Source organism: Protobothrops mucrosquamatus, unplaced genomic scaffold (assembly GCF_001527695.2).
Source record: "Protobothrops mucrosquamatus isolate PMUCROS unplaced genomic scaffold, P.Mucros_1.0 scaffold181, whole genome shotgun sequence".
NCBI classification, from domain to species: Eukaryota; Metazoa; Chordata; class Lepidosauria; order Squamata; family Viperidae; genus Protobothrops; species Protobothrops mucrosquamatus.
Genome location: NW_015386540.1, coordinates 2,614,864 through 2,631,465, shown reverse-complemented (window position 1 = coordinate 2,631,465; position 16,602 = coordinate 2,614,864). Strand labels below are relative to the sequence as shown.

Here is a 16,602-nt window from a genome sequence, read left to right as displayed (position 1 = left end):
TGATTTTGACTTTGGTTTTTTGAATATTTACAGAAACTGAGATTTGCATGTTTTAAATAATAAAAGAATTGTGTCAAGAATTAAATAAAATTTGGATTTACATGCAGTAGAAATTTTTTTTCTTATATTTTGAAATTGTAGGTAGAGAGAGAACTGTGCTCTGCTACTGCTGAATTTGAAGATTTTGTACTGCAGTTTATGGACAGGCAAGTAGTAATGGGAAGCAGAGCATGCTGGTGATGTGACAGTCCTATGTAATGGCTTGCACACTGCAGTTGTGTGTTTCATACTCATTTATATTTCTAGTTTGAAAGCTATTCTGAGGGAAAAAATTAAATATAAGAGTCAAAAGTTGATACAGAGCTGGATAAGTAGTTTGATACCTTTTCAACAAAGTTTATATGCAACAGTACATTTGATTAGAGCATCTAGTGATAGTCATGTGCCTGTTTTTTTAAATTTGTAATGGCCAAATACAATTAATTTTCCTCTCTCTCACCTTTATGATACAAAAGGCCACATTTGAGATATTTAAACATCTTAAGAATGAAGCAATTTCTCTCCTCTGTGCAGTTTTATAGTCTGATTAATTTATTTTGTTTTCTTGAATTTTTGTGGGGGGATTGAAAATTACTTGAAACACTAATTTCAGTCTATGAAATAAAAATAAGGATAAAGATGATAAATATTAAATAAATAAATAAAGAGCTCACAAACTTTTTATTAGACTTCAAGTCCCTATGCTTACGAGTCGGTAAAGATAATTTAAAGAAATGATTTTTTCTGGTCTTCCAGAGTTTGTTGCCAGAAATGATTGAGGGAACATATGCAAATTTTATAGCATACCATTAAAAATAATATTTTACTTCAGCCCACACAAACAATAAAATAGCTTGTGGTTTCTTGTTTTACTAATTCTGTTACTTGATCTTTGTTTTTCTGTATAGATGTTTTGGACTTATAGAAAGCAGCACATTGGAGCAAACAAGAGAAGAGACTGAAACAGAAAAGATGACTCATTTAGAGAGCTTAGTGGAATTAGGACTATCTTCTACATTTAACACAATCCTCACACAGTGCTCAAAAGAGATATTTAAGGTATTTTTCATCAAGGGGAGCGAATATAAAAGTCATATTGTTTGATTTCTATCTTAATTTTCATAAACCCAAAGCTTCTGAAACTTTTAATTTTAATTTTAGTCTTGTTGTTTGGAGTTTGACCAAATAAATATAATTTAAGCTGCATTCACTGTATAAAAAAATATTGCAGTGAAAATAAGTATAGTGATCTGGGATTCAAAGAACTTTTTCAGTTAAACCCAAAGACTTGGGCATGCCTAATAGATTTCTTTATTTCATTTTGTTTTAAAATGTTCCTAAGCCAACATTGATTGATCTTGAAAAGTTCAGCACGATTAATATTTGGATGGGAGATTGCCAGATCTTAAAGCTGTAGGCTAGACTGGGAAGGAAAAATGTTTTGGAAGAAGACAGTTGTAAACGATTTCCTTTTTCTTTTCTTTTTTTTGCCAAGAAGATAATATGACTGTATCTGTATAGTCACCAATGTCAGTAAAAAGGACTTTTTACCTTTAGTTTTGTCAGAATCTGTGAAGGTTGTCCCAGATTTAGAACTGAGTTGGCAAATAGCATAGCTGACTTGGTACTAAGGCTAAAATCTCCTGCAGAACACAAAGCTATACACATAGATCCTTAGATGTAAGCAGTTGTTTTTTGCATTCAGTACTAGACCATCTGACTTTTGTAATGGATAATCTATATCTGGACCAGTGGTAGAACTTTTATACACACACACACAATAGTCCAAAATGGAACCCATACCTGTGACCACGTGATCATAATTTGGTCTCTTGGCAACTGGCTTGCAGTTATAATGTTGCAGCTTCCTGTAGTCATATGATTTTCAACCTTCACTGCAGGCCTCCAACAAGCGTAGAATTGGGGAAGCCAGCAGGAAGACACAAATGGTGATTATATGTCATCGTGCCTAATGACTTTGCAGAATTCATCTAATGATGTATTCTGAAACTGCTATCAGTTTAGTCGTGCCATCGCACTGTAGTCACATGCCATCGCACTGTAAGATCACATGGCTTAGTGATGGAGTTCACGGTTTTAATTATTACTGTTAACCAATGACTATCTGTATCAAGTGTAATTGTTGCTTCTCAACATAGATTGCAAGTTGGCAAAGTTTAGTAGTAAAATATATTTTCTCTGTTTTTCCATAAGCTTAATTTGATGTATAGTATTTTTTGTTCCTCTGTAAACAGCTAGTTAAAATGTAAATGATGCCTATGTTCTGCCATAGAAAAGAGCACAGTTCAAAGCCAATCCTTTTTCATCTTAGCCTGTCCATTAATGCAGTAATATAATGTGCTGCATAATATTTTGAAAAATGATGCTTAGTAGGTTCCTTTAAATTGTTGCCTCACCTGATTGGTTCATAGGCCACAAACTAGATTGGAGCCATGGTGGCACAGAGGTTAGAATGCAGCTAAATCAATATTCGATTCTGACTGGCTCAAAGTTGACTCAGCCTTCCATCCTTCTGAAGTTGGTAAAATGAGGACTTGGATTATTGGGGGCAATATGCTAATTCTGTAAACCACTTAGAGAGGGCTGTAAAGCACTATGAAATGGTATGTAAGTCTAAGTGCTATTGTTATCACTTCTTTATAATTTGGTTTCTAGATGGGCTTATGTGCAACTCCAATTAATATCAATTCTTGACAATGTACATAACAATCCCCAATCCTTGGAAATCATCCAGGATATCATGATGAATAGTATCAAATCTGCTGAGGGATCTAGCAGTATCAGGTTGAACCTGGATAACCTCACAAATCTGTCATTTCTGTTGGATTTCCCCAGCCTGTATCCAGTGTTCAATTCTATATAAGTATGAATGATTTTATCCCTCAGATGTTTTACAAATTTATGTTAACAGCCTCATCACTGATCTTCCATCTCATTCTTCCCTACAAGGACATCTTAAATAAAGTTGACTATCCACAGATAAATGTAGAATAGTATTGGCATTGTACTGCTCTTATCCAGTGTTTGGTTATATTTGCACTTCATAGTTTGCCAGCATTGTTCCAGGTGTTTCTTTGCTGTTTCAATATATTAAAGAGTACCTTCTGATCAGCAGATAAGAAGAGGCCATCATGACAAATAGTTGAAGCCACTTCCTTATTCTAAAGACTGAATAGGGTCATGACAGATTTGATTATGACAAGGGATTAATATTAATGTCCCTTACTCTCAGATCATATCACAATTGTTCCAATAGAAAAAAAAGACACATGGCCTTGTAGTCTGCTAGGCCCATTATGACCTGGACTGAAGAAGCAAGTTGAAGTCCCTCTTTATCCTGACGAAATCTACAACCAATTCAGTGGTGAGATTCAGCAGTTTGGGCATGGACACCACTGTGCAACAGAGAGGGCAATACAATAGTAGCCATCTCAACTTGTCCCTCAAAACTCATCCTCATAATGATTCTCTGCATAGAGTTGCCTGTTCTCAGAATGGTACTTCCTGTTTCCTTGGGTATGACTCATAGAATTCATGCCAAAAATGTTTACCTATCACTAGTTTAAAATGGTTAAATGCTATCTTTTCTAACATGTTTTCCTTGTGATAGCCATGCATAAACCTAAGATGGGAATAATGTAATTATCAGTATTGATGAATCCTAGTTTAATATCATAATTTATATCCTTTAAATTAGGATTCATAATTTGCCCATGGCTCAATATTTTAGGTTTGGTCATTGCACACATTTTCTTTCTGTTTTTGTATAGGTTGCCTTGGAGAAGGTTTTCAATTTTGCTGTCTCAAATATTTTTGAGACAAGAGTGTCTGGTCGAATGGTGGCTGATATGTGCCGAGCTGCAGTGAAAGTAAGACTTTATTTTTCTTCTTCTCTCCCTTTTTCTTAGTTAAAATCTAACAATAACGTCTCTGTTTTGTTGACACTTGAATGTTTTGCCAGTTCATCAGCTCTCTTCCTCTCCCACACAGACCTTAGAGAGAATATTCTTTATCTAGTTCTTAGTATTTTTTCCTTTGCTGAATCAAGGCCATTAGTAGAAAAGATATGTTACATATATTTGCTGTGCAATGTTCATTATTTTGTCAAAATAATGTAGTATTTGGTTCTTTCTGATATTTCAGTGCTGTCCAGAGAAGTCTTTGAAGCTTTTTGTACCCCATTGCTGCAGTGTTATAACACATCTTACTCTTAGTAAGTTTCAATGATCTAATGTTGTAACTTGTTTATATATGTAGCTGTATATTGCCTGTTGAAAATTTGAAGTATTTTATTTGTATTTATGTGCAAAAAATTCTAGTTTGGAGAAGGAATATTTTGGGGAATTCTAGAATTTACTGCTCTTCCTCCAAACTGCATCAATCCAGCTATTCTACCAAAGGCCGAGAAGTTTTTTGGAAGAAAATTTTTAGAACTGGAAGTAGCTTCTGGCATTCTGAACATGTTTTTCCAACAGCTAAAGACAGTATATACAATATTCTGATATATAATAGACAGAGTTTTTATTCTCAAGACATGGAGACTAGTTGAAAACCACTAAATAAATTTCCATGTATCAATATGAATTTGAATCTGGTCCTATTTCACCATGCTAACTACTATACCACAGTAACTTAGATGGATTAGGGTAAGAGAAGAGATTGGCACAGAATTATTCAGTTACTAATTCAATGATTAAGTAGTCTCCCTACTCCCAATTTTCACCATTATATTACATTAATATAATACATCAGTGCAACAGGCAAGGTATACTATGTATAACTGAAGGCACAAAGTGCACCCTTGTCTTTTGAAATTAAGAGAATGTTAGAGATTATGTTTAAGACCTGAATGCTGATTTTGAAACAATCATAAATGGGCTCAAAAGGACAAACTTGAAGCTGTTTATTTATAGGAGGGAACTCTGGCTGTTGTACTGTTCTTGCCTTAAACAGTTTCCTTTTTCTTCACAATTGGAATCATTTACTATCTTGCAAGAAATTAATGGGTAAAATAGCCCTTATTTTCTGATTTAAAAATTTCTACTCTATCATGACACATGTTGGAAAAGAACAGGAGAGCTCCTGTGATCCATCTAGGGGGACTGAAATATATCAGTGAGCATTATTTTAAAGACAATGTGCAATATAAAATAATAAGCTATTCATATGTTTATTACTTGTAACAATTGAAGAATGTTCACTTCACATATGAATTTGAAGGGCTAACCTGCTGGTGAGAATCGCACAAAGCTGTCTGCAAACATTTATTTATGCAACCATATATCTCACCTAAACTCCTTGTATGTTTTTTGCTTAAATAATAAGATTTCTCAGAAATCAAAATGGGAAACAATTGAAGGCAGAAAAGGATACTTAAGTATTGAAGAAAACTCGTTTTTTAGGAATATGCTAATTTAGGAAGGGAAACATATTGTGACATATCTTCTGAATGATGACTTGATCGAAATTTCCCATAGAATTATTAGGCAGCCAATTATATAAGACAACATTTAGACAATTCTGTAGAGGTAACTTATTTAATTTTTATCAAAAAAAATGTGTGTAAACAATGTAGATATAGGTATAAGAAACAAGTAAAACAGATATTTTATGTGTTTGTCATCCTATAACAGAAGAATCCTGTGAGGATATAATGTGTTTATACATTTATATTATTTTTGCATTTTCTAATTAAATCATAAAAACATTTCATAGCAAAGCTTGTATCACAAGTAGCCTAAATAAGACTCTTCAGAATTGTAGATATGTTATTATCTATGCATGCTGCATCATAGTAACATTGAGGAATAATATATTTCATATTCAGATGATGATGTCTTACATGATGAAGAGTTAGATAAAGAACTCCTCTGGAATCTTCAACTTTTATCAGAGGTATTTATGAGAAATTCTAGCTTTAATTTTCAATATATTTGGTTCATGTTTTAGTTTCAATCTACAAAATAACAAACAGAAATGTCCTTATGAGGAGCATATTTAAGGCACAAACTATTTAGTTAGACTTGTGTGCTAGACTGAATCATTATATGACCTTTAAAGTTCCTTAGAGAAGAACAGTGAGTTTTTAAATCTGATTTGAGAGAGGAAATATAACAGCTTGAAGTTCTAAAACTATTAGTGAAAAATAGAAGTGTTGTTCTCAAGTGTGTATGTGTGTCCCTACTTGGGAATTAATTCATAGAATCATAATGTTGAAATGGATCTTGGAGTTTTCAAGTCCAGTCATTTCCAGGACATGAATCCTGATATCATTTAAAACAAATGCCCAATCTTTGCTTGAAAGCCTCCAACGACAGCGCACCCATGATTATGCCACTGCTATGCCACTGCTTAATAGCTCTAATGTTGAGGAAATTCCTTTCTTTATTTCCATTTTGGATTTGCCTAAAATCTATGTTTTGGGGTTTTGTCCTGCACTTAGGAATTATGGAAAATAAATCCATACCCTCTTTCTTGAAAATAGTCCTTCAAGTATTGGAAGAGTATTCTTATCTCCCTCTCTTATTTGGCTAGACACAGTTTCTTTAGCTGTTCTTCATGGGAATCAGCCTTCAAGCCATTCATCATCTTTGCTGCTTTTTTTTTTTGCACTCTTTCCTTTTGATCTTCATTTCTCTTTTGACTCCCCCTCCCAATGGTTTGGTGTCTGACAGGTTGGACCACTTTTTCCATCTTGCCCTCTTCTCCTTCCTTGATTTTTCCTTGTTTCGCACATATCCAGAGAACAGTTTTCCTTATTTTTGGCATCCATTGCAAGCCTGAGCATATTCTGAGCCTTCTTGACATTATCCTTATTAATATGGGCTGTTCCCTGATGCTCTGTTTTTGTTGTACACCCCTTTAAATTCTATAAACTTAAGCTTTCTTTCTCAGCTTATTAGCTCTTTATACAGCCACACTGGTTTCATCGGGTGTCTCCTATTTTTTCTTTCTCTTTGGTAGGTCAGATTTGGTAGGTTGAGTTTGGGCCTTAAGATTTCCTAATCCTCCCTTCCTAGCTCCTAATACCCCACATACCTTTCAGTATTGCAAGATACTGAGATAATTTAGAACTCTCTGTATCTAAATATGTTTTATAGAAAGACTTTTATTTTCCATTTCATTTCCTTCAGTCAATAATGGCATGTTTCTTCTAGAAATGTGAGTCACTCATTTTGCTGTTCAGTTATTGATAATCCCCATTTAGCAGCCACAGTTGGATCAACAACTCTTGTCACTAAGTGTTGCTGTTGTTAAACAAACATCAGGTGATCATGACTTGTGAATTTACTACTGGCTTCTCCATTGATTCTGTGGTTGGAAGCTAGCTGTAAAGCTGGCAAATGATCAAATGCCTCCTGGATGTTGCAGTTGTCGTAAATGCTGCTGGTTGTGATGCGCCCAAATCTTGATCACATGAGTGCAGGCATGCTGCAACAGTTATAAGTGTGAGGACTGGTCCTAGAGTTATTTTTTCAGAGCTATGATAAATTCAAATGGTCCCTAAACAAGGCTATTGTTAAGTAAGGATTACCTATATTACTTTTTTCAAGATTTTGTTCCACTGTTGGTGTATTTGACAGATAGGGATGATCTCAGGGTTGGATGATGAGATATGTAGAGGGCTTCAGGAAGATTGGATTTGTCTGTAGTGCCTGCCACGTATAAGACAAGTGTGAATAAAATTTAAAAAGTTGGCAAACTACAAAAGAAAACAATCCTAATAGATGGCCAACCTGATAGATTGCATATTAAAAGGAAAAAATAGATCAAATGTCTCTTCTGAACTATACATTCACATAAATTCTGTTTGTATTTGTTTCTGTTATTATGACTTTTGCTAGATCACTCGTGTGGATGGGAAGAAGTTGCTACCATACAGGGAACAGCTTTTGAAGATTCTACAACGAACGCTCCATTTAACCTGTAAGCAGGGTTACATTCTGTCTTGTAACCTACTGCACCATCTTCTTCGGTCTACTACGCTTATCTACCCCACAGAATACTGCAGTGTGCCAGGTGGTTTTGACAAGCCTCTTTCTGAATACTTTCCTATCAAGGCAAGGATTTTAACTTACTTAGGATTAGAGAATTTGACTGCATTTTTCAAAATAAAAGTAATAAATAATTACTCTGTTGTATTTCCCCAATGATTTTTCCAGCTCAAAGGCTATGGAAAGTGTAAGTGAAAGATGCTGTAAGACTAAAAATATGTAATGTTGATTTTATCATCAATGTATTATTTTATTTTTTTAGTTGGATGCTAGCAGATACCATCTTGAAATGGTATCAGAATTAAATACATTATAGGCAAACTAGCTTAACATGTCATGAAATCATTAGGTTTATGTTTTTTCTAGTAACATTCCCTATCCTACTAAATAATACAATTGAGATATTCCTTATTTCATAGGTAGTATTTCTCCCATTTTATTTTTACAAGACATTTTAACATATTACAGGATAAATTAGTCTATACAATAAACCTGTTAATTCTGTAACATGAGGAATGGTCTTAGTCAGGTTGCTATATAGCTACAGATACACAAATATAATTAACGAATACTATGCTAAAGACATATGTAATACATGTTATATTTTTATAGTTTAAAATATAAAATACTAAAAGATGATATTATGTAATAAAAAAGTAGTTGTAGAGAAAGAAGTAGCAGAACCTGAAGGTGAAATTAAAAGAGGGAGGGATCAACCTAGAATCTCAACATAGCCGTATGTGAACCAAGTCCACCCTCTTTGAATTCTCTTGACCCTTATCTAACTCCTAGAAGGTGCTAACCATGCATGGGCATTAGTAGCAATAAATCAGTTTAATTGGACCTTCTTTCCTTCCTGACATAATGTTTAAATGAAATTGCCTTGTTCTTAACTTTATTTGGAAGTTCAAACAAATAAATTTCCCTATGTGTGCAGGTAGTGGCAATGCTATGCAGCAAGATGTAACTAAATAATTATAATAGTGATATCTCAGACTGCTTAAAAAGGAAACTGAAAACTGAGAGTCTCACTTTATGTTTTGAAAACATGTAACATGTATTTTCCATACCTCCTCATTTATATTTATTTCTGTCTTAAAGTAGCAAATGATCAAGTAGTAATCTGATTATAGGCATGGCAGAGATGAACATACACTGAAGGAAACTGTTTTCAGTGGGAAGAATTCATTAGATACGATCAGAAAATATAGTTTTAAAAATCCAAATAATTCATGGCTGGCTCAGGAATTCTGGAAGTTGAAGTCCACGAGTCATAAAAGAGCCAAGGTTGACTACCCCTGATGTATCATGTGAATAAAGAAAAGAAATACTCAGAATGCTGACTAATGAAGAAATGGACATATTCTATTTTTTTGGAACAGATTGCCCGAGGCAGGAGAAAGTCCAAGTTCAGGTTTCTATAGAAGAGAAGAATAGATTAGAAAATGAATTTAAAATCCTGTTGTTTGCATATCATTTTGGATAAACTTGAAATTGGCACTTAGAGTATCATCTATCAAGTTCTATGGTTGCTATTTATAGCTACCTTTTTTGTGGCCTACTTAAGAACTATGTTACTCTGATTACTTTCCAAGCATAACTGAAAGTGCTGGTCTTGACCTCAAAAGCAATGAGTGGAATGCAACCAGTGTGTTTAACATATGATTCTCTACCCATTCCATCTGAGTTCATGTGCCTTCTTTTGCTTAATGAATTTGAAGAGGACTTTTCTAAGTGGCTCTCTCTATCATGAATCTCTTTCTGTCCTTTGTATAGTTATATCGTTGGAACTTCTCTAGCTTTATTTAATTTTTTTTGCTTTTTATACTATAACATTTCAACCTACGTTAAAAAAGAAGTGTAGTTTGTAAAAAAAAAAAACCATAAATTTAACGCTTAAAAAAAAAGTCTAACTGGTGACCTGAATAGGTTACTATTAACTGAATTCTTTTAATTCATCTCTTGCCAAGTCAAGTGTTTAAGATCCTTTTGTCTGGAATAATAAAAAATATCCATTGTTAAATGTTGGGACTTATAGTTATTTTCTAATTTCACTAAAGGCAGAATGCACACCCTTGTGTTGTTTTTACAGGATTGGGGTAAACTTGGTGATCTACAGAAACTTGATATTCAGTGGCACGTTCCTTCAGCCGAAGAAATTGCTTTTTCTTTTGAATTGTTGGATACTTTTCTCCAGCCGGAGGTTGACAAACTGGAGCGGTATTCAGATGGAAATCTTGAAATGTCCAGGTTAGATAGATTCATTACTGACTGAACTGTTTTTTCAAGTTTAAGTAAATGAATATAACTAATTTCCTGGGTAGACTGATGAGATTTACTTAAGTAGAAGAATCGGGTACATTACATATTTGTTTATTTATTTAGAATATTTGTATATGAAGAACGCATTATCAGAAAGATTTGCTTTATTTTATGGTTTTCTGTTTATTTTCTGATATACCGTAGATGCTATTCAATAATAGATAGCTAACAATAAATCACAACAGCGTGAATGGAAAGAAAAAGTTAAAACACATATATTAAGTGTGAGCTGCTGAGACTCATTTTGATTATGGTTGCATAGGAATATGTTTAATAATATAAATAATAAGTACTAGTTAATGTTATAGTATAGTTTTCCTTCAATTAATCCTTGGTTAAGGTTTGTTCAGTGACTTTGAAAGTTACAGTGGTAACTTACAGCCAGTCCTTGGAAGTTGTGGCTACTGCAGCATCCCATGGTCATATGATTGTAATTTAGGCACTTGGTAACTGGCTTGCAATTGCAAACATTGCAGCACCCCACAATCATGTGACTGCCATTTGTGACCTTCATTGCTGGCTTCCGACAAGCAAAGTCAGTGGGGAAACCATCAGGAAAGTGCAAATGGTGATCACATAACATTGCACCTAATGACTGCACAGAATTTGCCTAACAACCACAACTAGAACTGCCAAAACTGACATTGTTAGTCAGCACAATCATTTGATGTTTCAGTTAATGACCATATTGCTTAGCAACAGAGTTCCTGGTCCCAGTTACTGTTGTTAACTAAGGACTACCTGTACTCTCAAAAGTCATTTTGAAGAGCTACATTTTTACAGCCTTTCAAAAACATAATAAAGAGGTATGGTCCCAGTATTTAATGTAGACTGTTCCACAGACTGGAAGGAGGAGAAAGGCTTCACTGAAAAGGCTCAACAGTGAGGTCCTTGCAAATGACATTTCCTCAGTAGGAGGACCCTCTCAGCAAGCCTTGTTTCACTATACAGGTAGAGACAACCCAGAACAAGCAGTAACATAATTATCTAGGCCTTGAATCATGCAGGATTTAAAAGTGACAACCAATTTGAAACTGCATCTGGAGAGTAACTGGCAACAATTGAAGCTCCCATATACTGTTGGTATATCTTAGAATACTGTTTCTATCTAGGTTGCTACATGCTGAATCAAATACATCATTCAAATGGTCTTAAGGGGTAACCTTCTGTCAAACTCATTGTAGTTAATTACAATTCAGATAACAAAAATGCAGTTAAAGCAACCCTTAACACACATGTACACACAAAACATACCCAACAACAATAAAACACAATGTAGTGGTTTGTTATGAACTTGGATTGAGATTGTGCCTGAATGATCTTTCCCAGTTCTCCAATCCAGGAGAACTTCTTGGCTTATTGAGGAGCTCCAGAAGATGAAAGGAATCAGGAGTCAGCAAGAGTTTCACTGGTGAAATAGAAAAAATAAATCAGACTAAACACAGATAATACCTCATTTTGACCCTCTACAGTAGCAATAAGAGTTATGAAAGAATGGTATTTCTTAATTTTTATTGAAATCCCAGATTGCTGGCCAGAGAATATTTTTATAATGACAGGCCTTATTAGCCAAAGGATGATCTAGAATATTATTTTGGTTATTATGAGGAATTTTTTTTAGGCATTTGAAGGATTGCTGAACCTGATGAGATGGCTAAAACTACATTTTACAGAGTTATCTGGGATGAGTCCTGAAGAATTGGAAAGGATTCTTTGTGAGGTTGTGCTGTGGATCCATGCCATTCCTGGTTGATAAAAACTTCCAGGAAGGTGTTAGGATTTGACACAGGGACTTATTAGATATATTCTTGAGAGAGAGCTTGATCCCTATTGACTTGAAATACATGGTGGTATAGCCCCTTTTTAGAAAACTATTTGACCCGGAAATTGTGGATAATTATTGGCCAGTCTTCAACCATCTTCCTTTTTGAGGGAAGGTTTTTGGGAATGTGGTGGAGCTGAATTGCATAGAACCTGGGAAAAATATATTACACATAATCCTCAATTTACCAACAGTTCATTTAGTGACCATTTGAAGTTACAAAGGCACTTTAAAAAGTGACTTATTTTTCACACAACTGTTGCAATATCCCCATGGTTACATGATCAAAATTCAGACATTGGCAACTGACTCATATTTATGCCAATTGCAGTATCAGCAATGACCTTTTGCAACTTTCTGACAAGGAAAGTCAATGGGGATGCTGTGCTTTAGGGGTGCTATTGTGTCTTACAGTATGTTCCTCCATTTTATGGCATCACAAAACTCAATCTTTCCTCTACTTGAATTTGACATTTACTGAAGACATTGGATGAAGTCAAACATGAGCATAGGGTCAAAACCTGAGTATATATATGGGACTGCCGATTCCCAATTGTTTTTGTCTTTCCAATTAGATATGGTAGTGCATGGTTTCTCCGTAAACTTTTTTGAGCAAATGTCATCAGCAGGGTTCACGGAAATTAACATTCTGAATTGCTACCCTTCGGCCAAAAAGCATTTCCCTGGAAGTTCAAATTATTCTTCCTCTGTTGCTTTTTAGGAAGGCTGTTAAAACTTTCTATTCCAGGGATTGACAATTTAATATTGTTCCCCCATGGCTTTGGAGTATTTATCTAATGTTCTCTGTGTTTATGTAGGTGTCCTTAAATTTTATATTGTAATTTTTATTACTTTTATAGATGTCAGTTTTAACAGAATAACAGAGTTGGAAGGGACCTTGGAGCTCTTCTAGTCCAACTCCCTGCTCAAGCAGGAATTTTTTTTTTTATGATGCTCAGAATTTCCAGAGGTGATAGTATAATATAGACAGACAGATAAATGTTTATTATTCAGTGCAATCAGTCAGTCAAATAGGTTTGATTGTTTTTATTTAGTTAACTGCTGGTAAATGCGTTATGTGACTATTTAATGATTTGGCCTCTGAAATAGTGGCTTGTTTGAACCGCCTGATAAAATTATTCAGCATGACGATTTAATAGGATTTTTTTCTAATATTGTTATGGAGGTCAGTTTTAAAAGTTCTTTTGAGTGCTTTTTAATTAAGTAAAAATATTTCACCTAAGCCTAAGCATATTTAACATTTATTTTCAGAGATGATGTTCAGCAGTGTCTTACTATAGTACACAATTGCCTTATTGGATCTGGAAACATGTTGCCATCTCTGAAAGGAGAAAAAGTGGCTCACATGTAAGTAAAATTTGCTTTATGTAGATGATAAATGGAACTATTTAGATAAAAACATCAGAAATTGTTTTGTGCCTCACAGGATTCTTAAAATATGCATTGAGAATTATTCATCTGATATTGTACATAATAAAACATACCATAAATTAGATGGTTGTTTTTTTTACTTTCAATCTTTTCCAATGACTTTGAAATTCCCTAATGGTCTCCCATCAAAGTAATAACCAGGTTCGGTTCTGCATATAATTTTAAAGCCCACACAATATCACTTGTTGTTAGCAATCCTAAGTACAATAGTAATCAAGAAGTTATACAGCTTCATTGTTTTTGAAATTCTGTCTTCATTTTCCTCAAAACAGAAAAAAATAGAAATTAAAAGATATATAATTATAATTCTTAATCTTTAGGAATTGTAACAGTAATTGCTGTTTTATGAAATTAAATTCACTGCATCAAGATTTCTGTTTAAAGAATATGTATGTGTTATATATCATGCAGGGTTCCAAGTCTAGTGTCATTGGAAGAGATCAAACTTTATACCGGTGTTGAATATGGTAAGTTAATGCCATTGCATAAATGGTGGAAAAAATTTGCTGTTACTTAATTCATGACATCGCCGATCTCTTATTGAAAGAAAGTAACTAACTTCTTATTTATGTTTTTTTTCTGTGAATCTTTAAGGGAAAAAGATGATAATAATAATAATTTAATAATTTTGCTGAGTTTAATATTGCAAGCTACCAGACTCAACAACTCTGGGCAGCTAACAACAATCAACAATGACATTCAATACAATAAAATCAATAAAAACTAAAGATAAAATATGGAAAATATATACTGTATATGAGCTGGCCAAAGCAGGACATGAAAGATGTCAATGTGCAGAGGTTTCCATCCCAAGTCCAATACCCAGGGACTAGTCAGAAAGAGATTGGACAGGGTCCTATGAGTGTCAAAGCTCCTGCCCTGGACAAAACACAGAACATCTAGGAGTACATCAGTAAAATGACACCCAAAGATGACCTACTGAGAGAATGCATGAGGCAGCAGCAACAGACATGGGAGAAAGTTCAAGCAAAGGAAGTGCCATGGCAAGATAGTACTGTGCACAGGATGTTCCACTGACAGATAGCTGAGGTGACATGCAATGGGAAATACCACCAGTGACTGAAAAGGGCTGACCTCAAAGGCAACACTGTGGCCATGAATATTAGGCAGGACCCCACAGTGCAGACTATGCACAGAGGCCTCAGAGACAGTACAACATGTAGTGCCAAGGTGTAAGATGCAGGCAGGAACAGAATACACTGAACAGCACAACCAAGTGGCTGGGATTGTGTACAGGAACATCTGTAAAGTATATGGTCTAAACCCTCCCAAGTCCTGATGGAAGATTCCACAGAAGGTTGTGGAGAATAAGAAGGTTAAAATCCTGTGGGACTTCCTGATCCAGACAGACAGGCAGATACTAGCCAATCAACCAGACTTCATGGTTGTAGGCAAGGACAGAAGACAGCAGTAGTTATAGATCTAGCAGTGCTCAGCGATTGCAACATCAGGATGAGCAATAATGAGAAGCTGGAGAACTACCAGGACTTGAAAGGGGAACTAGAGAGGGCATGTAAAGACCAAGGTGTTCCCAGTAGTGGTAAGGAGCACTTGAGATTATGATTCCTAAGCTGGGAGAGTATCTCCAACAGATCCTAGGAATAACATCAGAGCTCTTTGTCCAGAGGAGTGCAGAAATAAGAACAGCTAAGATACTGTGCAAAACCCGCAAACTTATCTCTGAAATAAAACAAGGATGTTTTGGATTATATACAAGCCTTATGGGTGCATGCATATCTTAAGTATGCAATTATATGTGTGTAGGGTCCATGCAAATCTTTTCACATACTTGTACAGTTTTGCTGGAGAGAAACCTATTCCTTTGTTTTTATTTTTATGTTTCTGCACTTTTTGACATGTCCTTGCTACACATTGTAATTTATAAACTTTATAGATAATGAATGGTCTTACTTGTTTAGATTTGTCGAAAGAGAATTACAGGGAAAGAATCTGCAAAGTGACAAGAAAACTCCTACGTAAGTGTTCTTTTAGTTATTCCATTTGCTCTCATTTTCACTGAATTTGTACAAATTCAGATGATAAATCAAATATAAAGCAAAGTACTTTCTTCTTCAGTTTAAATGAATGAAGGGTGTTTGATTTTTATTTCTTGAGATTCAATAGATTTTTTTTAAATGGATCTCAGGTCACAGTTGGTAGGGTGGAATGTGGAACAATGGATGGAGCTTCCTAGAGTCTTTTATTTTGGGTTGGGAGACTAGATTTTTTTATGTGGTGGATGAAAGCTGAAGACTGTCCTTTTTTCCTACTAAAAACAGTAGGAAAGTATATTATTGTTCCTTGGCAGCTTGCCATCAATATGACAAGAATGCTTTAACTACAAACAATTAATTTATATTGCTTTATTTAACTATTTTTTTCTTTATTGTGATAGACTTTGTACTTGACAACTCGGAGGATGATACTAAGTCTTTGTTCCTAATCATTAAGGTATAGTTGCAATTTCTAGTGTAATTTCTAAAACATTAAGTTGGATGGATGGCTTTTTTTGTAAAACTCAAATTCTTATTCTACAGATCATTGGGGACCTCTTACATTTCCAAGGTTCACATAAGCATGAATTTGATTCACGGTGGAAAAGTTTTAACTTGGTGAAGAAATCAATGGAGAATAGGGTTAGTATTTATTATGTAATATATTTACATGAATAAGACTTTAAGGAATCTAGGGGGAGTTAATGTTCATAGTTAATGAAATAAAATAAAAGGAATCACAGGTAGCACTGAATAAAGTTTTTCCACATAAAAATAATTGATTTGCCTATTTGCAGCTTCAAGGCAAGAAACAGCATATTAGAGCACTGCTTATTGACAGAGTCATGTTGCAGCATGAGGTAAATATATGTCTTTTTTAACCACTGTATGTGGGCTGCTCTGAATCTGTAGTATCTATAACTTTCATTTATAAAAT

The 16,602-nt window shown here is 34.6% G+C and overlaps 1 protein-coding gene across 1 annotated transcript in view; it reads left to right on the top strand.

The window, feature by feature from the left end:
• PSME4 (proteasome activator subunit 4) overlaps positions 1 to 16,602 on the top strand; it is an 82,211-nt gene that overhangs the window by 34,889 nt on the left and 30,720 nt on the right. The window contains exons 12-24 of the mRNA XM_015813675.1: positions 142 to 206; positions 948 to 1,098; positions 3,831 to 3,929; positions 4,204 to 4,273; positions 5,888 to 5,955; positions 7,905 to 8,120; positions 10,147 to 10,304; positions 13,471 to 13,566; positions 14,062 to 14,117; positions 15,591 to 15,647; positions 16,067 to 16,122; positions 16,209 to 16,307; positions 16,463 to 16,525. Of these exons, the coding sequence (XP_015669161.1) occupies positions 142 to 206; positions 948 to 1,098; positions 3,831 to 3,929; positions 4,204 to 4,273; positions 5,888 to 5,955; positions 7,905 to 8,120; positions 10,147 to 10,304; positions 13,471 to 13,566; positions 14,062 to 14,117; positions 15,591 to 15,647; positions 16,067 to 16,122; positions 16,209 to 16,307; positions 16,463 to 16,525 (1,254 nt within the window). The remainder of the gene's footprint in view (positions 1 to 141; positions 207 to 947; positions 1,099 to 3,830; positions 3,930 to 4,203; positions 4,274 to 5,887; positions 5,956 to 7,904; positions 8,121 to 10,146; positions 10,305 to 13,470; positions 13,567 to 14,061; positions 14,118 to 15,590; positions 15,648 to 16,066; positions 16,123 to 16,208; positions 16,308 to 16,462; positions 16,526 to 16,602) is intronic.